Source organism: Mytilus edulis, chromosome 6, assembly GCF_963676685.1.
Source record: "Mytilus edulis chromosome 6, xbMytEdul2.2, whole genome shotgun sequence".
In the NCBI taxonomy this organism is placed as follows: domain Eukaryota; kingdom Metazoa; phylum Mollusca; class Bivalvia; order Mytilida; family Mytilidae; genus Mytilus; species Mytilus edulis.
This window is the reverse complement of record NC_092349.1, coordinates 40,750,653-40,776,628: the sequence shown is the minus strand read 5'-3', so window position 1 is coordinate 40,776,628 and position 25,976 is coordinate 40,750,653. Positions and strand designations below refer to the sequence as shown.

The window sequence follows — 25,976 nt, the reverse complement described above, 5'->3', positions numbered from 1 at the left end:
TTTCACTTTCAATAATCACGGAACAAAAAAAAATCATACTTTTGATATTTTATATATCTCGTAGCTAGTACCCCTTTAAGGAACGGTCATACCTATATGAGGAGTTTAGAAGTAGTCAAAGTAATCTGTAACAGAATGTTAATGGCCCCGACCATATGAGTATATACCCATATGGTCATGACCATACGCGTATGGTCAAAATACTCATATGGTCCGGAACATATACAATAACCTTTAAATTATTAAGTTGTGTTTATGAACACACCAGACAAAATTGTAAAAGCTATAATGGGAATAAATTACCTTAGCTGAATTTGGCAAAACATTTAAGAATTTTGTCCTCAATGCCTTCAACTTCGTAATTTGGCCTTGTTAATTTTTTTTATTCGAGCGTCACTGATGAGTCTGTTGTAGATAAAACGCGCAAAATTTCATTCCTGGTTTCTATGAAGAGTTTATCTACACAAGTAATCATCTTTTATTTTAATATTACATATCCATTGATAAAATTAACTTTATCGGAATCAGATGAAGTTATCTTTATTATTTTACAGGATATATTTAAAATTGGTTCAGATGTCATGGCCTTTTTTAGAAACGATCTTACATGGTATCCTGCAAAAGTTTTAGCCAGAAAACTGACCGGTAAATTTCTTTGTAGTGGAAAAGATGTATATGTTAGCGGCAATAAGTGAAATTAAGCATTAAGCTTAAATCTTAGGCAATAAGCTAACGCCTAGGCATTAACTTATTGCCTGAAATTTTCAGGCATTTAGCCTATTTCCTGAAATCTTATGATGATTATTCATCCTATTGCCGAACATAATTTAAGGCAATAAGTAAACTCAAGAATTTATGCATATTTAGTGATTTATTCTTAATATGAGGTCGTTTCTTAAATATATTTCTAATATTACATTGATAAATATACATTCATTTGACAGATCTTTAAATTTAGTAAGTTTATTTAGTAATTTAAGCAGTAAAACAACAGCATTAACTCATTATTTTTTCATGTTTTTTGTGGTATTACAAAATATTAAAAAGATGTTTTAAAAAGTTATTGGATCCAATTAAAAAGGGAGAAGATTCTTAAGATACTTTCATCAATAGGCAAACTACATTTTGTGTTTGGAAAGAGTGTCCGTCTGGTAAGATTCACATGACCTTGACCTCTTATTCTTGTTTCATTGGAACATGTTTTTTTTGTTGTTAATCTAATTTGCAGATACTATTAACAATACGGGTATCATTGTTGGTGTATTAAATGGTTGTTGTGTTTAAATGTTTGTCGATCAGTGTTGATATGAGCTTGGCCTCATATTCGTGGTTCATTGTTCAATGTTCAGTCTTGGTTGTTTGGTATATATCTTAGTTACGAAAAACATGAGCACTTATTTGGTCCATGGAATGATTTTAAGGTGAACACCTTTGTCTGGCATGGTTCATCTGACCTTGATCTCTTTACAAGGATTATTGATGATAATGGATTAAGTTAAGTGTTACGTGTAGTACGTGTTTATATTATAGATTCTCAACATAAAGTACGGAAGGCGAGACATTTCGTTCTTTTCAAGCACAAACTAATGAAATATTAATAATAAATAAATAATAATAAATACAATATTTATAGAGCGCATTAGATAATAACAAAAATTACTCTAAGCGCTTCACATTTAAAAATATATAAAATACAAAAAAATACATAAAACATAGATTACAAAGCACTATCTTAAAAGAAGCAAACAAGCATATAAAAATTTATAATTATTTTTTTTTAATGTTACTTACCTCAAACAAAAAAACCTAAATAACCTACAAACACTTGTCCGTGTGGCAGTTTAAGTAAACTCAGTCGAAAAACTTGAAGCTGTTTCTGATATATATATTTAACGACGGGTGCCACATGTGGATCAGGATCTGCTTACCTTTCCGGAGTACCTCAGCTCTCCCCCAGTTTTGGTGTGGTTCGTCTTGCTTAGTATTTAGTTTTCTATGTTGTGTCTTCTGTACTATTATTTGTCTGTTTGTCTATTTATTTTTAGCCATGGCATTGTCAGTCTATTTTCAATCTATGAGTTTGACTGTTCCTCTGGTATCTTTCGTCCCTCTTTTAAAAAAGGGTATGTTTAGCACGCCTAGGATACGTGGCAAATCCTGCATTTCTACCCAGCTTTACAAATATTATTTATCCGACACAATGAATGTTTATCACATAGTAATGGGATATTAATATTATAGGTTATCTGATCCAATATCATGTCGACAAATATATGGAGATAGTACCTGCAAAGCTTTTAAGATTGATGTAAGTACATATACCATAAATTTATCATATATTTAATATTCTGTTATTTCTATTATTTTTCACTTAAAGCTACTTATTATAAAAGATATAAAATTCATGAAATTTACAAAATTACAATATGTGCTTTTTGTATTCTGTTCTTATGTATTTTATTTTATTTATATATACACTACTACTTTCATTATCTATAGACCGATTGCTCTATCTTTATGTAATATTATACATGATGCATGTCTTTGTCGAGCCTTCGACTTTTATCGAAAAAGCGAGACATAGCGATCCTACATTCCGTCGTCGGCGTCGTTGTCGGCGGCGGCGGTGTCCATACATATTTACTCTGTGGTTAAAGTTTTTGATAATTTTAATAACTTTCTTTAACTATCCTTGATTTCTACAAAAATTGGACAGACGCTGGTTTATGATCATATCCAGAAGTAAATTTTGTAAAAACTAATTCCTGTTTTTCTGTATTTTACATATAAATGGACATTTGATGAAACATTACATTCACTCTGGTTAAAGTTTTTAAAAATTGTAATAACTTTCTTAAACTATCATGGATTTCTATTAAACATAGACAGAAACTTGTTTTTGATCATAAGATAGTATCCAGAAGTAAATTTTGTAAAAGAAAATTCCTATTTTTTTCGTATTACACTTATAAATGGACTTAGTTTTTCTGCTATGAAACATTACATTTACTCTTAGGTTAAGGTTTTTTTCAAATTTTAATAACTTTCTTAAACTATCCTGGATTTCTATTAAACATGAACAGAAGCTTGTTTATGATTATAGGATAGTATTCAGAAGTAATTTTGTGAGAAAAAAAATGCTGTTTTTCTGTATTTTACCTATAAATGGACTTAGTTGTATTGCCGGGAAACATTACATTCACTCTGTGGTTAGAGTTTCTAAAATTTTAATAAATATCTTAAAATATCCTGCATTTGTACCAAACTTTGATAGTTCAGGTTGTTAAAAGACGGACGAAAGATACCAAAGGGACAGTCAAACTCATAAATCTAAAACAAACTGACAACGCCATGGCTAAAAATGAAAAAGTTCATGATCAAAACCTAGTATTTAGAAGAAAATTTCGTTAAAATTTCGTTCCTGTTTTTCTATATTTTACTGATAAATGGACTTACTTTTTCTTTCAGTTAACATTACATATAGTCTGCAGTAAAAGTTTTTAAAACATTTATTAGATTCATAAACTATCCTGGATGTTTACCAAACTTGGACAGAAACTTCTTACAATCAAAAGATAGTATCTAGAGGAACATTTTTATTATTTTTTCCTCATTTTTGTAGAGCCTGTGACTAATAGCAAAAGTAGGCGAGACATAGGGTTCCACGGAACCTTCACAATTTTTTTTTTATCATCAATTATTTTTGGCTTTATATAAGCTTTCAATAGCAGCGTATCATATATTCATGTTAATTTCACCTGTTGAAACAATTTGTAAAACTTTTTTTTTCAATGTTTAATTATTTTTTTAGATATTTCGTCTCACTATTTTTAATATATACCACCTTTGATAAGTATTTAGTTTGCCTACAAACTTCACTTATCATGTACTATTAACAAGAAATTTATCAAGTGTGTACCCCTTACAACATAGTTTTTATATTTATCTGAATACGTTTCTTTATTTGATGCCATTTTTCCAGGGTTATAGTTATCTTTTATACTTGTTTTTGTTACTTGTCTTTTGATTGGATTGAGCTCTTGCAATTGATATTTTATAGTTGTTTTTTTTATGTTGTGATGCTAAACTACTATTTCAGGTAAGGGTGAGAGTTGGTGCCTGTTAAAATGTTTAAACCCGCTGCATTTATTTACACCTGTCCTGTGTCAGGATTCTGTTGTACAGTGGTTGTCGTTTGTAGATGTGGTTCATAAGTGTTTTTCGTTTCTCGTTTTCATACCCCCTCAACTAAACTTTAGGAGGCATATTGTTTAACCCCTGTCCGCCCGTCCGATCGTCCGTCTTTCCGTCCGCCCTTCCGTCCGTCCGTCACATTAAAGGTATATAGCTATTCCGCATAACGTCTCCTACAGTTTGAAGGCTCGAAATTTTTCCATTCGCTGTCTGTTTGAACATATCTTGAATGGGTGCATGTGGTCAGGGTGCTCTTCAACTTTGTATTTGTTTGGTTTTTAACTATTTTGATATGAGCGTCACTGATGAGTCTTATGTAGACGAAACGCGCGTCTGGCGTATAAAATTATAATCCTGGTACTTTTGATAACTATTTTGATACTTATTGGTATTTGCTCTTTTGGGAGATAGTTGAACTTTGTCATTTTTTGGAGGATTTACTTGCATAAGAGGAACGTTTTCTGATAACTCTTCCTAAAGTTTGATTGCTAGTATGTTTTCACTTGGCTGGTTGTTTGAACATAAATTGAAGGTGTGCATGTGGTCAGGGCTTTGATTTTTATAAATATTTGCCGGAAATAGTTGACAATTTTGGTGTATAAGCAGTTAAATTTTAAAATATTTTATTTTAAAATACCACTTTGTATCTGCGGAGGCATCCATTGTGTCTCCCAGACACAATAATGTCTCAAAGAAAGTCATACATTGACTTTGTTATAATGTAGATATTTCAGAGTGGAGTGCAGCACTTTGTCTTATTTGTGTTGGTGTCAATATTATGGTTAATAAAAGAATAGGAATTTTATTTTAACCACTGAAATATTTTTTTTTTAATTTCACATCATAACAATATATTCCAGTGGAAAGTAAAATCACAAAATTACTGAACTCAGAGAAAAATCAAATGGGAAATTCCATAATCACATGGCAAAATCAAATGACAAAACACATACAAAACGAATGGACAACAACTGTCATGTTCCTGACTTGGTACAGGCATTTTCAAATGTAGAAAATGGTAGATTAAATCTGGGTTCTAGCGCTAAACCTCTCACTTTGTACGACAGTCTCATCAAATTATGTTATATTAACATTGATGCGTGAACTAAACAGACTTAATAAATAAAAGAGTCAAAATATGGGTAAATAAAGGCAACAGTAGTATACCGCTGTTCAAAACTCATAAATCCATGGACTAAAAACAAAATCGGGATAACAAACTAAAACCGAGGGAAACGCATTAAATATAAGAGGAGAACAACGACATAACACTAAAATGTAACACACATAGACAAAATCCCACGAGAATAACAAATATAACATATATATATAACATCAAAACCAAATACATGAATTTGGGATAGACAAGTACCGCGGCACGTCTTACCGCAATGTGAATTTACACTCAAAAACAAGTGAAAACAAACGACACAACGTTATAATGTTATTCTCCTTGAATGAAAAGTACAGAATATAAAATTCTTAGGCTTAGATCATCATCCCGGTCTGTAGATAATAAGGACTCTTGTGAGCCAAACTATCACGACTATTCTGATTATGTGTTTTTTGTTTTATTGCCATGTGATTATGGACTTTCCCATTTGATTTTTCTCTGAGTTCAGTAATTTTGTGATTTTACTTTCCACTGGAATATATTGTTATGATGTGAAATTAAATACAGTGGTAAAATTTTCCGATGATATTCCAGTGGAATCATCAATCTGGATTTTTTTGTTTTATTGGATTTAGCAGTGGAATTCCAATGGTTCACTGAAATCCAAGGAAATTCCAGTTGAATTAACTGATACTCCAGTGGAATGTCCGATGAAGGACGGAGTATGGACAGTCAGAATAGTCGTGATAGTTTGGATAGGCTGTGTGTACCTGTACGATATGCTAATCCAGGCATTCTTTATTCCTCACAAGAGTCCTTATTATCTACAGACCGGGATGATGATCTAAGCCTAAGAATTTTATTATCTGTACTTTTCATTCAAGGAGAATAAATGTACTTCATTGTGACAATGACTAAAAGCAGGTGGTATCTTTTTTGTACGATCTCAATGGGCTCGTATAATGCTATGTCGTCCGAGGACACGTCTGGTTTCCGGACAAGAACTTTAGTTAGGGTGAATGGATGTCTATAAAATAGCTAGGACCATTTTCCCCTGAGTTCTTTTCATTCGATAAGATAGGTAAATCATGTTTTAAATAGCCCGAAAGTGCGAATGATAGTACATGAAAATACGTCACATCATCTATTTTCATACCTTGAACTGGTATTCCTACAAAAACAAGGTCAAGACTATTGATTTTTTATATTGATTTTGTTTAATTGTTAACACCATTTATGCGCATAAGGTACCATATCACGTTACTTGTCAAGAAGCCAAATAATTTCGAACAATTTCAAATGGGATGCTGTTTTTCTCATTCTGAATAGATGTATATCTGTATTTATACTGGTCTTTAAGGTTTTATCGTCTATAAGATAAGACAAGATACGATAATATATATTTTAACCGGACGACATCTTACATCATTTGATCATAGGACACCTTGTGTTACAAACACATGTACTATGGCCTTTTTCTGGCATTTTAACAAATGGGCCCTTCGTTGTGATACAGATGCAACAGCTTCTTGCAGTTTTACCTACAATCATGATTTGTAATGTAATTGATTTGTTGTGTGGTATTGTTTTATTTTCGGATGACTTATGTACCGGTGTAGGGACGGTGGTAAACATTTAAGTACTATAGTATCTACACAGTTGGTGAATTGGCGACAAAATTTCTGTTGACTGCATTTGTTAAATATAATTCCATGTTCAAAAAAGGTTTCGAAAAATTGTTTGTGTTGTTTTTAAACTTTTGTACAATGGCCTTATTTATTTATGTGTATATTACACACGCAACATTTGGGCTTCATTGCTATATACTCAATTTTCGTGTTATTGGTTATGTGCAGGCACCTACTTCAGTTTGATGGCAATTGTTCCTTGCATATATGTAATAAATGTAAACACATGAATAGAAAGTAAGTCAAGAGTATGGATAGTCATCGTAATGAACACAATAATCGATACATTATTTTTTTCTTTAATAAAATGATATATAGTCAAAATGACCCATAATGACTCTATGAATTGAGCAAACATCCGAAAAATATGATAGAAACATTAAAATTTAATTTTTTAACACAAAAAATGCAAAAAATCTAAGCGAGATTTGAACCCTATTTTAAAAACAATCTTTCCTTTGTAGTTCTACGCCCTTTTTTTGTCTTGATAAAATTTTATGCTCTACTGATGGAGCAACAGCGATGCTTTACCATAATTTTCTTAATGAGAAGCTATATAGGTACAATTTAGCGATGTTACACTTTTTTCATTAAAAAGTTGATTTTTATGTATTAAGGACGCACTAAACCAATTTCATTTTTGAGGGGAAAAGTAGTATTTTTTATTTATATTGTAGTTCGTTTCTGTGTGTATTACATTATAACGTTGTGTCGTTTGTTTTCTCTTATTGTTGAGTGTAAATTGACATTGCGATAAGACGTGTCACGGTACTTGTCTATCCCAAATTCATGTATTTGGTTTTGATGTTATATATATATGTTAAATTTGTTATTCTCGTGGGATTTTGTCTATGTGTGTTACATTTTAGTGTTATGTCGTTGTTCTCCTCTTATATTTAATGCGTTTCCCTCGGTTTTAGTTTGTTACCCCGATTTTGTTTTTTGTTCATGGATTTATGAGTTTTGAACAGCGGTATACTACTGTTGCCTTTATTTCTTACAACAATAACAAAAAACATAACTTTATTTTGCTTTGAAATGTCCTTCTGGGGGGATTCCTTACTTTTCCCACATAAAAACACACTAAATTCCGCATATTTGACTTCATCCTTTTTGAAGGGTTAAATTAACTATTAATAACACATATCATGATATATGAAAATCGAGATATTGATCAAAAAGCCTTTTTATTTTTTGTTTTTATAGTAAATTTTATTCTGTCAACACTTTTTGAAATTGGCTCTTCTGTGAAAAAGTTTCAGGGGAAATTGGCCCTATATCTTTTACAAGAAGGTTCAATACCACAAAAGAGTGGTTGGGATTGATTTAGGGGTTATGGTACAAACAGTGTAGGACCGAGGGATTAAAAAGGGGTCGAAAACCAGCATTTTTGTAGTTTACGGACAATAACTGTGTAAGTGTATGGCATTGTACAACAAAGTTCCATATCACAAAGGGAAGGCTGGGATTGAGCTTGAGGTAGTTGCTCCAAACATGTAGGAATTAGGATAATAAAGGGACAAAAAACAAGCCTTTTTCTATTTTTTTTTTTTAGATTAGACCGTTGGTTTTCATGTTTAAATTGTGTTACTCTAGTTACTTTTGGGGTCCCTTTATAGCTTGCTGCTCGGTGTGAGCTAAGGCTCAATATAAGCCGCCGTGCTTTGACCAATAGTAGTTTACTTTTTACAAAATTGTGACTGGGATGGAGAGTTGTCTCATTGGCACTAATACCATATCTTGTTATATCTATCTAATTCCTGCGGTTTGAAGAATAGTATAATCTAATGTATTTTTATCAAAGAAGTACAGTTTGGTGAAATGCTTGGTACATGCTCAGGATTTGAATCAAGAGTATTTTTATAGTACACGTACTTAAAAATATAATAATCAAATCATTGAGACCTAAAACATAAAATAATCAAATCATTAAGGCGCACTGACATAGGTGCAAAGAGCTTTACATATTCCTTGATTGCATATGATAATTTTTGCACCTGATCTAAGAGTCGTGCAGATCACACAGGTAATTATGATCAATAAGCTTCTACATTGCTTGCATTGAAATGCCGTAATTTCACTGTCATAGGAAAACCGATTTTACATGGTGCCATTTTACATAGATGACATACATCATTCAATTTCTTCATTATTCGACCTTTCGGTTATATAGCTCCACACTTTTCTACGTCTGTATACAACGCTAGCATTCAAATGTTTGACTTTGAGTGTCCTGGTTAAGGTAAGCATTAAAAGGGCTTCGGACGCACGTAATTGACTAAGAATTATTTCCATTTACTAGCACTGGGTCGAAACTTCTCCGCCATGGTGTCATCAGCGAAGTCAGTTAATTTAAACCGACATGGTTTATAACATTATTGTTTTTAATTCCCCGTTGTTTAATTAATAGTTATTCAGAAACTTATGTTTAAACACTCTCAGGCAAAACTGTTGATCTTAGATAATTTGGCTATTACTTTGATGAACGTTTTGTCGATATTGTTCCGAACATTCTATTTATTTACACATCCTAAGCTGGCATTTACATGTTAAGTTTGAGTGTTCATGATAGAGTTTAGTCCAGAAAAGCGCATCGGATGCACGTAGCCCGTTTGAGGTCCGAAGAACAGTATAAGTTTACTCGATGCTGAAGATTATGATTTAGATATTTGTTTTGTTATGTGATTAAATAACTCAGGTAAAGTGTATGTTGACAATTCTAGGCGAGTGATATTTTTTTCAAAAGACGCTTAGTAAACGATCGCGACCTAAGATAGGGATCATTGGTTTTTTTTGTTTGTTTAGATAACACATCGATCATGTGTTTTTCAATATCACGGGAGAAAATAACTTGCAGTACAGTGCTTCCATGAATATACAAGTATCATGAAAAACACTTTTTTTATGTCGAAAGTTGACGACATGTTAAGTGGCAGCATTAGACATTGAATGTGAATATAAACGCATAATCATTTTTAATTATATTTGGATGTAGTTATAGGGGGTTCCTTTTAAATCTAGTTTTTAGTTAGAGAAAACTATTCATATCAAATATTTTTTTCAATCCACGAGACTTTTCTGATAAGAAAAATATAAAAATCGCCCCTCTTTTGTTATAAGACATATGACGAAAGAGGAACGAAATATACCACAGGGACATTTAAACTCATAGATCGAAAATAAACTGACAATGCCATAGCTGTTCTTCAGATTAAAAAAAATAATGAGAAAATCGACAAAAGATAGTTTCCTAAGATTCGTCGTAAGTCATAGATAAGACCGAGTTTAGGATCGACTTAGGATCGACTTAGGACATTCTTCAGTTGCGTCTCGAAGCTATCTCAGTCGCATCTTATGTTAGGACGTCCTAAACATATCATATGTGCGAAATCCTAAATAGTTAAAGTTAAACATTTATTAGACACGAAACCAATTAATAAAATTGATTACAAAATTTTGTAATAACAAGTATTTAATGAAATGTATGATTTCAAATGTAATTAAAAATTATTTCTAAATAGAATTTTGATATAAACTGTAAAACAATTTGTTTTGAAATATGAATATTGAATTCGTAGTGTCATCGTATCGTAAAAACACGAAGTTCAATGTTTAAAATCATGCACAATTTCTTTATACGAGTTAATAACCGATCGTCCGTCTCTTTTCACCTTCATCTTCACATAAAAAAATGAGAAAAAATCATGCACAAAGTTAGGATGAAGATATGATGATCTTAAGACACCTAATTAGGTGTCCTAAAGTTAGGACGAAGACTGTGATATATCTTACGTAAATAGAGCTTCGAGAACACGACTTAGGACAAAGACTTGTCATAAGATCCTAAGATAGCTTCGAGAACATCACCCCAGGTCAACAACAGAAGATTCAACGCCAAAATAAAAAAGCGTAACTTTATTGTTACCATATTTATCCTATATATCACCAGCCCAGTAGTCAGCACTTCGGTGTTGACATGAATATCAATTATGTGGTCAAATTTCCTGTTACAAAACTTTGAATTGTTCGAAAAACTAAGGATTTTCTTATCCCGGGAATAGATTACCTTAGCCGTATTTGGCACAACTTTTTGGAATTTTGGGTCCTCAATACTCTTCAACTTTTTACTTTTTTGACTTTACAACTATTTTGATCTGAGCGTCACTGATGATTCTTATGTAGACGAAATGCGCGTCTGGCGTATTAAATCATAATCCTGGTACGTTTGATAGCTATTATCATTATTTATAGTTTTGGCTTTCAACTAGCTGTCAGTAACTGCGAGTACTCTCAAATCGTACTTTCTTGTTAATTTGATCTGTTAATAATCTTCGTAATGCTTTTTTGTTATTTAATGACAACATGTATCTGGTCTATGTACCAGCTTTGATTGTTTGAAATAACTATAAACTGTTACTTCTTCGTATTATGAACATCAAAATTATTTCCTTTTCTCCTTAAATACGATCCGGCACCTGTGCATGAAGAAACGAAGTTTTATCGAGCACAAGTTATATATTTTTATTGTTGATATTCACCCCACATATACCAAGTTTAATTACTTTTATTTACATACTAGAATTTTCTTGGTATTCCTTAACTTTATTTGGGATTATATATAGACAGAAGTATACTTAACAACAACATTATTTTCATTTACCTGTGTATAATATAAGGTAATTGTTTTTCAAAGTTGGTGATTTTCCAAAATTGTTTAACATTCCACAGCAGTTTTATACTTTTACTTTAATAATATGATTTATTATTTGTCATTAAACATTTACAATGTTTGTGGCAATACAAATTTAAACAAACAATAAACAACAAAATAAAAAACAAAATAATATACGAAAGTTAATCCATTAGACACAAAACCATAAGCGATAAATTTATAATATTACAATATTCAATATCCATGTTACAATAAGACCTCTGTCCTCAGTTCTAATGACCTCTTAATAAAAGTCCTTCATTAATAGATATTTACATAAAGAGAAAAAAAAGATTTATGCCTGCTTCATAGATCTGAAAAAGGCTTTTGATTCAGTATGGAGAACTGCTTTACTTTATAAATTATGTAAAATGGGAGTTGGCAGGTCTTTTTACATAGTTATAAAACAACAATACTTAAATACTAAATCATCTTTAAAATATAAAGATTATGTATCAGAATAATTTAATATTGCTAGAGGGGTTAAACAAGAAGACACACAAAGTCCCACTTTATGTAATGTCTTTATAAATGATATTGTAATTTTTTTTTAGGGAAATGATTTAAGTCCTCTTAAGCTTATAAATAGTAAGGTTGGGTGCCTTCGTTTTGCGGATGATATTTTAATCCTGTCACAATCAAAAGAGGGTCTTCAAAACAGTTTAAATAATGTTAAATGGCAACTCTTTTTGAATACAAACAAAACTAAATCCCTGATTTTTAGTCAGTCAAAACATAATAGTGAAACATCACATATTTACTATGAGAATAGAGCCATAGAGAGTGTAATAGAATATTTATTTTTGGGAATTTTGATAAAATGTAATTGGAAATTATCACAAAGTACTTTAGAGCTGACAATAAAGGCAAAAAAAATATTTTTTCCAATAAAATCCTACACTAAATCATTGAATAATCTACCTATAAAAGTAGAAATTATCTTTTTGATTCTTTAGTAAAACCAATTATGGCCAATCATTCAGAAGTAACATATTTGGATACATATATTTCTTTTCATCGAGCCAAAAACAGAGCCTTATCTTTAGGAAAATTAATCAACTTGATTTTATAGACAAAACCCCTACTGAAAATACGCATCTTAAATTTTGTCAATCTACTCTAGGAATAAGAAAAAATGCATCCAATTTAGGAACAAGAGTTGAATTAGGGAGATTGCCTATAGAATGTTTTATTAAAACACATACCCTTTTATATTTAGCCAAACTATATAATAATAATAGTAATCCATTGACAAAGGAAGCTTTTTCTCTAGCACAGTCTCTAGATTTGACAGGAACTCACTCATGGTATACATATGCAAACAATATTGTTGAAGAGACCAATGTTGACCTTAATATTCTTTCTACTTGTAAGGACATAAAAGATGTAAATAAGAAAAAAAAACGATATAAAGTTAAAAAAGAAAAATAGATATGAAGATTTAATTCAAACTACATTTCAAAACATTGATGATAAAAGTAAATTTTATCTTTATAAAAAACTTTAAAAAGATTACAAACTAGAATCTTATCTAAATACATCTAATTTTCAGATAAGGAGATTAATCACTAAATTTAGAGTAAGTGATCACTCCCTCTTGATTGAAAAGGGGAGATATTTTAAAATCCCAAGAGAGGAACGACTTTGCCATAAATGTAAAATACTAGAGGATGAGAAACATTTTTACTCTATTGTGAGTATAATAAAACTTTAAGAAATGACTTTTTTCAACACATATGCTTGGAATTGATAAAACTACTGGTAATCCTACATATTCTTTAACATCATTTACCAAGGACGAAATTTTACAAAATCATAAATCTGTCCTTCTTTCTTTTGGTATCAACATCAAAGAAAACGAAGAAAACTTGCCTTCATTATACTGGTTACCTAAATTACACAAAACCCCATATAAAGAACGATACATAGCTGGGTCTTCAAAATGTTCGACTAAGCATCTTTCTAAAGTACTGACTACTATTCTTTCTACAGTTAAAGATGGGCTTCAAAAATATTGTGATGCGATATATTCTACCAGTGGTGTTAACCAGATGTGGATTCTCAAAAATTCGAAAGATCTACTGCTTAACCTTCGATCACAATCTTTGCAATTTTGCAGCAACATAAAAACTTTTGATTTTTCTACGCTATATACTACTATTCCCCATGCTCAGTTGAAAGATCGACTTCACCATCTCATAAAACAGAGCTTTTTCTATAAAAATGGGAATCGTAGATACAAATTTCTTGTTTTTGGGTTACAATAATGCATATTTTGTGAAGAATCACACTGAATCTTCCAAAAAATATACTGAAGATGATATTATCAAAATGCTGGACTTTTTGATCGACAATATATTTGTTGAGTTTGGAGGATTTATATTTCAACAGACATTCGGTATTCCAATGGGTACTAATTGTGCACCCCTGCTGGCTGATTTGTTTTTGTACTCGTATGAAGCAGAATTCATTCAGAACCTTCTAAAAGACAAAAAGAAAAAGCACCTTGCGAAATTCTTTAATTTTACTTTCCGATATATTGATGATGTTCTATCATTGAATAACCCATATTTCAGCCAATACCAACATCTCATATATCCCAGTGAACTTGAAATTAAGGATACTACTGATACTAGAAGGACTGCTTCATACCTTGATCTTTTCCTTAATATTGACGTAGATGGACGACTTCACACAAAAATCTATGATAAACGGGACGATTTCAACTTCCCAATTATCAATTTCCCATTTCTTAGCAGTTACATACCCTCTGCCCCTTCGTATGGTGTTTACATATCACAATTGATACGTTATTCTCGTGCTTGTTCACACTATACGGACTTTATATACAGGAGTGTGCTCCTTACGCAGAAACTGCTCAATCAAAGTTATAAGGAGGACAGATTAAAATTGACACTCCGTAAATTTTATGGACACCATCACGAATTGGTGGATCCATACGATGTATCTTTGACCATACTAGCTAAGGACATTTTTACCACATGGTAGATTGTTGTTTGTCATTATGTCGTCTAATCTTTTAATTACCAAACGTGACTTATTCCCGATTGTGACTGTTTTGCTGAGTGTGAATTCGCATTACTATAAGACGTGTTACGGTACTTGTCTATCCCAAATTCATGTATTTAGTTTAAATGTTTAATGTTATATTTGTAATTCTCATCGGATTTTGTCAAATGTGTTGACTTCTTTTCTATTAAATTTATGTGTTATGGTAAATAATATTAATCAGCTCATTCATTTATAAGATTTCATTTTGTTCAACGCAATCAGTGCGATATTTTACGTTTCAAGTGAGATTCAAAACAAACCGTACATAGCTTTATAATATAGTCAATTGCTGCCTTAGTTTGCTATTAATAAATATTGAAATGTGCATTGTTATTAAGTGCAATATCAGTATTTAGTTTAAATGTAATCTTGGGTCAGTCCTAGTTCTATCTTATTCATTCAAATGACGTCATTTTTTTTATTTTTCATTTTTTGATGATCTGTTTTACAAATTCAAATGACGTCATCATTTTTTTTGTCATTTTTTACAATTTCAAATATGACGTCACTTGGCGTTGAGGTTTAAACATATTCGGATGTGTCTACATATTGTGTTGCAAATGTCTGGTTATGTAATGTATTTCAGTTGTTTCCTGTAATTAGTTAATATTTCAGTTCTATCATGTACAGCTTTTGTTTATTAATTTTATAAATTTACTGTTTGCAAAAGTATTAATTATTCTAAATGATAAGGATGTTCTGGTAACTAACAGAAAACCCTGGCCGTTTTTGGCACAACTTTTTTGATCTTTTAGTCTTCGATGCTGTTCGACTTTGTGCTTGTTTCGGCTTTCAAACTTTTGTATCTGGGCATCACTAGTAGATCTTGTGTGGATAAAATGCACTTCTGGCGTATTAGAATTTTCAACTTGTAACCTTTTGTTGGCTGTGGTTCGTGTGTTTCTTTGTCAATTAATTATATTCTCCAATTTATTTATATTGTAGTCCTGTAGTGTTGAGTTGTCATCTTAATTGACTTTAAAAGGGGAGGTTTGGCATGCCACAAAACCAGGTTCAACCCGCCATTTTTTTCTTTAAAAATGTCCTGTACCAAGTCAGGAATATGGCCATTGTTATATTATAGTTCGTTTCTGTATGTGTTACATTTTAGCGTTGCGTCGTTTGTTTTCTCTTGTTTTTGAGTGTAGATTGCGATAAGACGTGTCACGGTACTTGTCTATCCCAAATTCATGTATTTGGTTATGATGTTATATTTGTTATTCTCGTGGGATTTTGTCTATTGCTTGGTCCGTTTCTGTGTATGTTACATTGCAGTGTTGTGTCGTTGTTCTCCTCTTATATTTAATGCGTTCCCCTCAGTTTTAGTTTGTTACCCCGATTTTGTTTTTTGTCCATGGATTTATGAGTTTGAACATCGGTATACTACTGTTGCCTTTATGTAGTGAACATGATAACTTTAATAATTTAAATGAAGGAGAAAAAAATCATTATTTACTGAATCCATCATCGCCTTTACAAACAAATAAGTTAGGATCCTTCTTGAAAAAGTCATTAGAACTGAGGGCAAGGGACTCTTAACAGCTTGCTTGTTATAAATTTTGATGCTGTTTTTATTGTGTATGTTTGATATGTATGTATATATGTTTTTTGTGTTAATATATGTTGGTCACAAACTGTAAAGTTTATACGACGATAAAATATTTGATTTGATTTGAATAAAGAAGCCAATAATTCTAACCTGTCTACTAAAGGAAGTGGGGTTCAATATATAAAATATTTTTTTATTATCAGGTAAATGAATAAAATATTCCTCATCTAATTGTATATTGTCTGATATTTTCGTTTACCTTGCAATGGAGAATAAAATGAAATTCATCTTCGATGACTTTGCATGTTTTACACAGTCTTTGTTCTCGGGGAATATTGATATAACGACTATTTTCTATTTCAAGACCATGGTCACTTATACGAAGTTAAGTAAAAATATTTCTAATAGAAAAATCATTATTAAACAATAAGTAAAAATTTGCTTCAAGTGAAGATGTTAAGTTTTTATACAGATAAAGTTTGTTACTTTCTTCATTTTTTTCTATTTGACTTTTATATAAATCTTTATAAAAGTCATTTATCTTATTTCTAATTTCTTATTTTAAATGACTTACATCTGTAATATTCTTAAAATTATTTCCACTTTGTCTTGGAGGTTATTAACTGGTTAGAAATTTTAAACATATGTGTACAAAGAATATACATCATTTAAATCAAGGGATTTTATAAGTTCAAATGGCTCTTTCAATAATGGGTTTAAATTATCAATATTTAGTCTAGCAAGGCATAAAATAGATTGGGTTGTAATACAATTTTCAACTGGAAGTCTACCTAGTTCCAATCTAGCACCTATACTTCATGAGGTTTTCTTGGTTCCAAGAAGGTATTTACAAAATGATAGATGGATTTTTTCAAAAGGTGATTCATCAAAAAAGTTGAGATGCTCAATGTCACAATTTCTTTGGACGACTCTAAGCTTTGTCCTATGGTACACAAGGAAATAATTTATAAAGGATATTTCAGAGTTGTAAGGCAAAATGAACTTGACCAACTTATCAAAGAGATTTTTTGACACCGAAATAGGTAAAGATTCCAGAGAGGCTGTCTTTTCTCTAAGTTAAAAATAAAGCTTTACTGGCCTTCTTTGCCAGCTCTTTGGGACTATGTTTGAGGTTACCATTACACTTTAATAACAACCTAAAAATTTATATTCGGTATCCTTCTGTATTATGTTATCTTTAAGTTTTATAACAGGGAGAATTACCTTAGTGTGTTGTTGGATAACAATAGTTTTTTGTCATTTTGATATTTAAGGTAAGTTGCCAATCATCACAAAAGTTGTTAACTTTATCAAGTCTATTTTAAACCAACATTTAAACCAATATTGCACAAAGCTGTACTCTTACTAAAAAGGAAAATGATAACATTATATCGGAAATTTGTATTTATTTTAATTTATGTTCTTGTTACTTTTTACCAGAAAGTTTTTGTGAATTTATGATAAATAACGTCTTTGCTAACATGAGACAAACATTTCTGTATCTATAGAGAAGATAATATTTTGTCACTAGATTTCCATTATAAGTGAACACCTGCTTTATCAAGTTTATAACTGTTTTGTTATACACCACTCTTTCAACTGTTTTTGATAGCTTCAACATTCGCTTTAAAAAAAAAAACACGAATGTGAAACACACGAAAGAAATATTATTTTATGAATAAATTAGCACAATAATCTATTATATCATATAAAATACCAAAGCATTATAGGGCTTACAAAATATTTAAATGTAAAATTATTGCGAAATCTAGTTACAAATCATTTTGCGTTTTTAACATAGGGACCCGCCACAAACAGAAAGAGGAGCATCTACTACATTAGACGCAATTAACATAAAAATGTATAAAGGAAGTTATATTCCTAGAGATCCTATTGTCGAACATGTAACCGCAAAAGTATTCAAGATAATGGACCATGTACAAATTGAGGATGAAAAAGAAAAGTCGTTCCGACGTCTTGAACATAAAGAAGTAAGTAGAAGGAAGTAAAACTTGTGAACGTTGTTGTACGCTAGTTTTTATATTAATCTATACGTTTAACAAAAAATCAGAATATTTTCCATTCTGTTGTATTTGTAAGTATTCATTTCTAATGTATTTCTAACATATTGACATGCATATACTTCTGATCATAAGAAATAGAACGCTGTACCAAATAATATTTACTCGGTATAATGTTTTTAGAAATTCATACAATTTTTTTCTGCAAAACTCCCCTTTCATATGGACAAATAGAAAGGTTAAAAAACATAAAATATTGCTTAACCACCGCAAACTAAAGGGATACTTACAATCACAGAGATAACTTGTTCTTAAAAGGGAAGGAAGGCATAAATACCACATGCTGCATCTGTCCTCTTATATTTAATGCGTTCCTCAGTTTTAGTTGTTAACCCGGATTTGTTTTTTTCTATCGATTTATGAGTTTCGAACAGCGGTATACTACTGTTCTCTTTATTTTTTGGTGTCGCCCAGGCAAAAATATTCTTAATATAAAGTAATGACTAAAATTCGAATTTAATATTGGAGAAAATTGCAAACAATTAACTTTATCTCCTCATATTTTGATAAATATATTCGTTAACACAATTTTTATGTTTTATTTTTTCATAAGGAAATTATCAAAGTTGGCACAAAAATACTTGCCTACTTTAGAGATGACAAGAAATGGTATCCAGCAAAGGTTATTGGCAAAAAACCATTTGGTGAGACGATGGGAAAACAGTACAACGAAAATATCGAACTCCAAAGCAAATTTCATTAGGGGAGTCCATAAAGCTGACAACATCAAACGCTTTTACCCAACGGAAGAAGTAAAAAACAACTGCAATATTGATTTGAAACAGGCATTTAAAAAACATTACAAGGATGCTTAATAATTCAAAAAATTATTACATTGTACCTCCACGGGATAAACAAATTGGTCCAAATGTCTCTGTCTGATGCGTACGACAGCCCCACAACGGCCAGCCGCATGACAAACAATTATTTGTGCTACCTCTTAAATGAGTTATTTTTGGTTCGTCAATAGTTCATACTGTATTTAAAGTGTTTGTCAGTGAAACTGAAATATTCTTAAATCTTTACACATTAACAATACAATATTAATAACACTTGATAGCAGTTAACGCGCGCACAAGATCTTTTTTATGCCCCACCTACGATAGTAGAGGGGCATTATGTTTTCTGGTCTGTGCCTCCGTTCGTCCGTGCGTCCGTCCGTTCGCTTCAGGTTAAAGTTTTTGGTCAAGGTAGTTTTTGAAGAAGTTGAAGTCCAATCAATTTGAAACTTAGTACACATGTTTCCCATGATATGATCTTTTTAATTGTAATGCCAAATTATGGTTTTGACCCCAATTTCATGGTTCACTGAACATAGAAAATGATAGTGCGAAGTTCAGGTTAAAGTTTTTGGTCAAGGTAGTTTTTGAAGAAGTTGAAGTCCAATCAATTTGAAACTTAGTACACATGTTTCCCATGATATGATCTTTCTAATTTTAATGCCAAATTATAGTTTTGACCCCAATTTCATGGTTCACTGAACATAGAAAATGATAGTGCGAAGTTCACTTTTAAGTTTTTGGTCAAGGTAGTTTTTGAAGAAGTTGAAGTCCAATCAACTTGAAACTTAGTACACATGTTCCCCATGATCTGATCTTTCTAATTTTAATGCCAAATTATAGTTTTGACCCCAATTTCATGGTCCACTGAACATAGAAAATGATAGTGCGCAGTTCAGGTTAAAGTTTTTGGTCAAGGTAGTTTTTGAAGAAGTTGAAGTCCAATCAACTTGAAACTTAGTACACATGTTCCGCATGATATGATCTTTCTAATTTTAATGCCAAATTATAGTTTTGACCCCAATTTCATGGTCCACTGAACATAGAAAATGATAGTGCGAAGTTCAGGTTAAAGTTTTTGGTCAAGGTAGTTTTTGATGAAGTTAAAGTTACATCAACTTGAAACTTAGTACACATGTTCCCTATGATATGATCTTTCTAATTGTAATTCCAAATTATAATTTTGACCCAATTTCACGGTCCACTTAACATAGAAAATGATAGTGCGAGTGGGGCATCCGTGTACTATGGACACATTCTTGTTTTTAAAGGAATACGTAGCAAACGGATAAACAGTCTATTAACTATCTCAGGTTATCTCAACATGAAGGAACATTAAGCTTTATTGAAGTACAAATACATTAACTTTAGTTAATTAACAAGAACGTTCTATCAATTTTATATGTCCGAAGGCGCATTTCTGGATTAACTTCAGTAGGAACGATCAACCTGGAAACGAGAAAGCCTAGGATGTATTAAAACTTTAATTAAACTACAACAATACTAATGAACTGGCCAATACAGAAAACAGTAAAATAAATTTGGTCTATGAATTACTGATGCACATGTCCAACTATTTCGAACTTAATTAAATGCACCAAAGAACATTTCAACTAATGATATTTATAAAAAAAAAATGTCTCATTATTCTTTCACCTGAAGGTGGTGTGGTATGGGTGTCTTTCGCCATCTTGGATTGTAAAAAAACAGAGAACGTATGGTCCTCATTTTCAATCAGAAAGATGTAAAATTTGACACAGGAATACGGGCGTATGACATTTGCGCCGATTTTTTGAATTTTCATGCTTTCATTTGCTCCAATTTCATTTTTCCATTTGCGCCGATTTTATATTTGCCCCTTATTGGATTTACAGGTAAGCTAATACGTGTACATACAGTTAAGGTATATTGGTAAACTCTGGTTATAAACATAGGTTTTAGTTAATTTTGATTCATATTGCTCTGAACTTTGCTGTAACACGATGGACATATTGCACATTGCAACGAGCCGACGAGTCAATACTTTAACCATCGACGGCTATACACATAATTACGTAAGCCAGACAAATATATAAGAGTCGAAATCACAAGAAAGGAATATATTAGATGTGTCGCCTATAAATACCCAGCAACAACAGATTGATGGTTTTAATGCATTCCGTTTTTATGGATTTGAATGCTGTAAATAGATTTTCAATTCGTCATTTAAGTATAAACCAGAGTGTTTTTATCTAAGGATTTTACGTTTTGATTTTAAAGTATGTGAATATATCGTACAACTGGCTAACGGAAGAGTTCTATAATGTTAAATGAAAAATAACATGACTATGAATAAAATCTTGAAAAAAATCTTGGATGAGAGTTGTCTCATTTGCACTCATACCACATATTCTTATGTCTATCCACCTGTAATTAACCTGTAATTTACCTGTAAAAAAATCGGTGCAAATGAAATGCAGATCGGCGCAAATGCAAAACGCAGAGGAATACATGCAGCTAATATTTTTTCTGGAAAAGAACAAATTTATAAGATTTTAAAAATGTTACAAGTATATATTAGTTTTGCTTGATTATTAATGTTTTTGAATTGGCATGGTAAGGGAAGTTAACTCTGAAATATGGCATTTTCTGAAGGAATCTACATGGAAGTTGGCTTTTTTGTATTTAAACCGACAAAACTTAAAGTAACCCTATCTTTTCTTTTCATATTCTCAAAGCATGTTTTTAAAAATATCTTTTCGTATTTTTTTTTTACAATTCTCAATTTAGTGAATTTGGCTTTTTTAGGATATGTTGGGCAAATAAAAGCTTGTATGGATGTCATGCAATAAAATTTATACACATGATAACTAAAATAAGAAAGAGATTCATCCCTATGTCTAAACTTTGTAGGGATGACTTATAAAAAAGAACCGTTTTATATTTCTAACGAAGACAAACATTCTACTTATAGCATGGAATGTTCCGGAATCCAATAGTGGAATGCTACACAAACGTTTTTCCCAATTCTTTCATTTTGAATTGATTGATTGATTGTTGGTTGCTTAACGTCCAGTGGCAAATATTTCATACAGGTTCAGGACGAGAACAAGTTAACAATAAATACAATAGGTAGGTCTTGTCATAATAAAGGCCATTTGGGATGATTGTCTGGGATATTTGGACTGCCACTGGAAAATGAGGGTATATTGGATAGGGACAGACATTTTGCCTTTCAACAGGCCACATACGGACCCCTCAAAGAGTTGTTGCAAGGGTTCTTAACGTGCAAAGAGCATGGCACTCTCTTTACACGAGGCATCGGTCATTTTGAATTGATGGAAGTCAAAAACAAATAGTGTATTTGAGCTATGCTCCGATTCCGAACAAAATACTGGTGTTTTTGAATATCGCTATGAAGAGGTTTTGTTCAAATACATACATTTCTTTCTTTTATTCCAGGATATTTAGTCCGATATGAAGATGACAAATATATGCATATACTGCCCCCAAAGTACTTGAAGATATGTTAGATTTATTTCCTCTTGAACAGAACACTTCGGTGACAGTTAAAGATATAGAAATAATATATACTTTTTCAATGTCATTTGTTAAATCATAGCACACATATGATATGTCTGTCCTTATATATTAATTACTAAACTGTATTTGTATACCTGTATATTCTCACTTCATCATGTTTTCATGTTTGTCAATATGATTTTTATTTTATGTCAATTGGTCCAATTGTAAGTGCTTGGAAAAAAAGTCATCGACTACTGAATGAAATTTTAGATCGACTTACATTTATCAAAAGCCATAAGAAACCTCAAATAAAAAAAAAAATAATGCATACGTTTTTTTATAACTCAATGGATAGTTTTCATTGTAAAACTTATGAACATATACTTTTTTTCTGAAGAAAATTCTTTAATTTATTCATTTTTAGAAGAAGTTTACTTTATTTGAATTGATTCCTTCTATACAAAGGAAGCACTTCCCCCGACATATTTTCCGTATGCAAAGTAACCTCAGTGTGACCAATCTCGTAAAAATCCGGTGATCACAATACGCATGGATGTCCGTAAAATAAACTATTATCTGAATTTACATGTTAAACACTTGCTCAATTTCCATGCTTTTTTGCTGGTTTTTTTTCGATTGTTGACAAACAGGTGACAATCGTTAAACTTTAATTACCTGCCATATTTTCACAACAACACTGACCGATTGAAAAATAAATTAACGATTATACAAAATTTACACGAAAAAAATGATAAATACGTGCACAGAAGACTAAGTTTATGATGTTTTATGCATTGGTTCAAGAATTGGAAGAACTTTATTTTTCACCGGTCACTCGTTTCTTATGACTTTAAATAATGAAATGTATCCTTTGCATACAGACCCGTAAGCAGTCATTGTGATAATTCCTTCCCTCTAGAAAACATTAGGAAATTACCAAACAAAATATTAAAATCACAAATAAGTGGACAAACAGTATGACAATATACATATAACAATACAAACGACATTCCATATAATAAATTAGTCAACAAAATTCCCACTTAATCGTTCATGTAATCAAGTTCTCCTCAGTGCTAGGTTTGACCAAATTTGGTCAAGAAAGCAATGACATTGTGTATTGAATATATTCAGGAATATGTAAATTAAGGCAACAGCAGTATATCGATGTTCAAAAGTCATAAATCGATTGAGAGAAAAAAAAATCGGGTGACAAACAAAAACCGACGGAAACACACTAATTATAAGAGTAAAACAACAAAACAATAGAACACTGAAGTGCAACAAAAAACAAACAGAGCCGCCGTGGTGTAGTGGTTAGTGCATCGGACTACTAACACAAAGGTTCCTGGTTCGATTCCCGTCTGGGATGAAAGTTTCAGGGACTGAATTTTCGGCGCTCCCTTGACACCATTTGCGAGTATGGTCTTGAGGAAACGATGATAGTCCGTCGGAAGGGGACGATAAATGGCTGACCCGTTTAAGAGAGAGCCATATCTCTTGCACGTTAAAGACACCCTTGTAGATTTCGAAAAAGAGCAGGCTAATGCCGCTACATGGCAGCACTCGCAACCGAAAAGTGGAAAGGGATTAATATGAGTTGCAAAACTTGTTTCCCAATCCACTATAATTAAATATGTTCAAACTAAAAAACAAACGACACTGCAACATACATAGAAACGAATATTAGATAACAACGGCCATATTCCTGACTTGGTATAGGACATTTTAAGAAAAAATGGTAGGTTAAACCTGTTTTTGTGGCTAGCCGAAACTCGCGCTTTTTAGCAATGTTGATTATACCGCTGAAATGATAACATTACATGACGGGAATACAGTACCAATAAATAACAAAATAATCTTAAAATATCTGTCATTTTCCCTACAAAGTTTAGCCCTATTACGCATTTTAACGGGGATCTCACTGCTAACCAGTAAAAGTCTGAAATGGCCTATATCTTTACTCGACTGTACTGATTTTTACTCGACCAGTCTGAATTGGTCTGAAATTTACTTGATAATACTCGACTGTAGTCTGAACCATACTTAACAGTGTGAAAAGAGGGACGAAAGATACCAAAGGGACAGTCAAACTCATAAATCTAAAACAAACTGACAACGCCATGGCTAAAAATGAAAAAGACAAACAGAAAAACAGAAAAACAATAGTACACATGACACAACATAGAAAACTAAAGAATAAACAACACGAACCCCTCCAAAAACTAGGGGTGATCTCACTTGTACTCGACCAGTAATTAACCATTTTATACGAGTCTGAATCATGCTCGACCTAGTCTGAACAATACTCGATCTAGTCTGAACCATACGCGACCTAGTCTGAACAATACTCGACCAAGTCTTAACCAACCTAGACCTGTTATTTGTATCTATCAGCTGAAATTGGTCAATTAGGGAAATGTCTTTAAAAAATGAAATTTGAACAACTTGGAATTAAAAATGTATTAAATATAGTATTGAAATTCAAATTTCACAATTGTCAATCATAATATAACTTTAATATTCATCAACCCTTACATAGTTATATATATCAACTTTAAAATGAAAATAAAACAAGCTGATCAAATCATCTGAAAAGTGAATTGTGACTTATATTTCAATGTTACTCGGATTTTTTAATGTTTCAGAAGTATTTTATGGTAGCTGGACTATTATCCCCATTAACTTAAGCCTAGTATAGATTTATGGTGTCAGTTGAGTTTAGTTAATAATGCAGTAAATATTTTTTATTAATATATAATATTAAATAAAGCAACTTAATAAATTTTATTTTAAAAAATGAGACCTTTGTTTTGTTTTGTTAAACCGAGAATTTAATATAACCATGCTAATAGAATTTCAATAGCAATCCTTGATAACCTTTTTAAAAGAGGAAATGTGTTTCAAAGTAACAGTAAAAATTTATTTCAATTAAATTTTAGCAGTTTTTGTCAAATTAAAGACATGGCATACACCAAACACTTTAATATGGTTTAATTACCTCAGTACATGTGTGTTTTAGAGGTAAAAATAAAGCCCTATTTTCTTATTCTCCTGTATTACTCTGGTTTATTTGAAAGGCCTTGTTATTAAATTAATTAGGATGTTGCCATTTTGAATAAATGTTATTTAGAATTTTTTAAATACCTCTGACCAGGTGTGATCTTATTAATGAGTTTGCACAAAGCAGAGGTAACTTTATATTCACCACTAATTTTATCCCTTTTTGATATAAAAGAGGGACAATATAAATTATATTCAATATAAAAAAATTATCCCAAATT

At 31.5% G+C, this 25,976-nt stretch overlaps 1 protein-coding gene across 1 annotated transcript in view; it reads left to right on the top strand.

Moving 5' to 3' along the window:
* LOC139527638 (uncharacterized) overlaps positions 1–23,007 on the top strand; it is a 39,688-nt gene extending 16,681 nt beyond the window's left edge. The window contains exons 3-7 of the mRNA XM_071323176.1: positions 555–645; positions 2,242–2,308; positions 18,130–18,319; positions 18,963–19,053; positions 22,630–23,007. Coding sequence (XP_071179277.1) covers positions 582–645; positions 2,242–2,308; positions 18,130–18,319; positions 18,963–19,053; positions 22,630–22,700 — 483 coding nt within the window. The 5' untranslated portion in view covers positions 555–581 and the 3' untranslated portion in view covers positions 22,701–23,007. The remainder of the gene's footprint in view (positions 1–554; positions 646–2,241; positions 2,309–18,129; positions 18,320–18,962; positions 19,054–22,629) is intronic.
* The last annotated feature ends 2,969 nt before the right edge of the window (positions 23,008–25,976 follow it).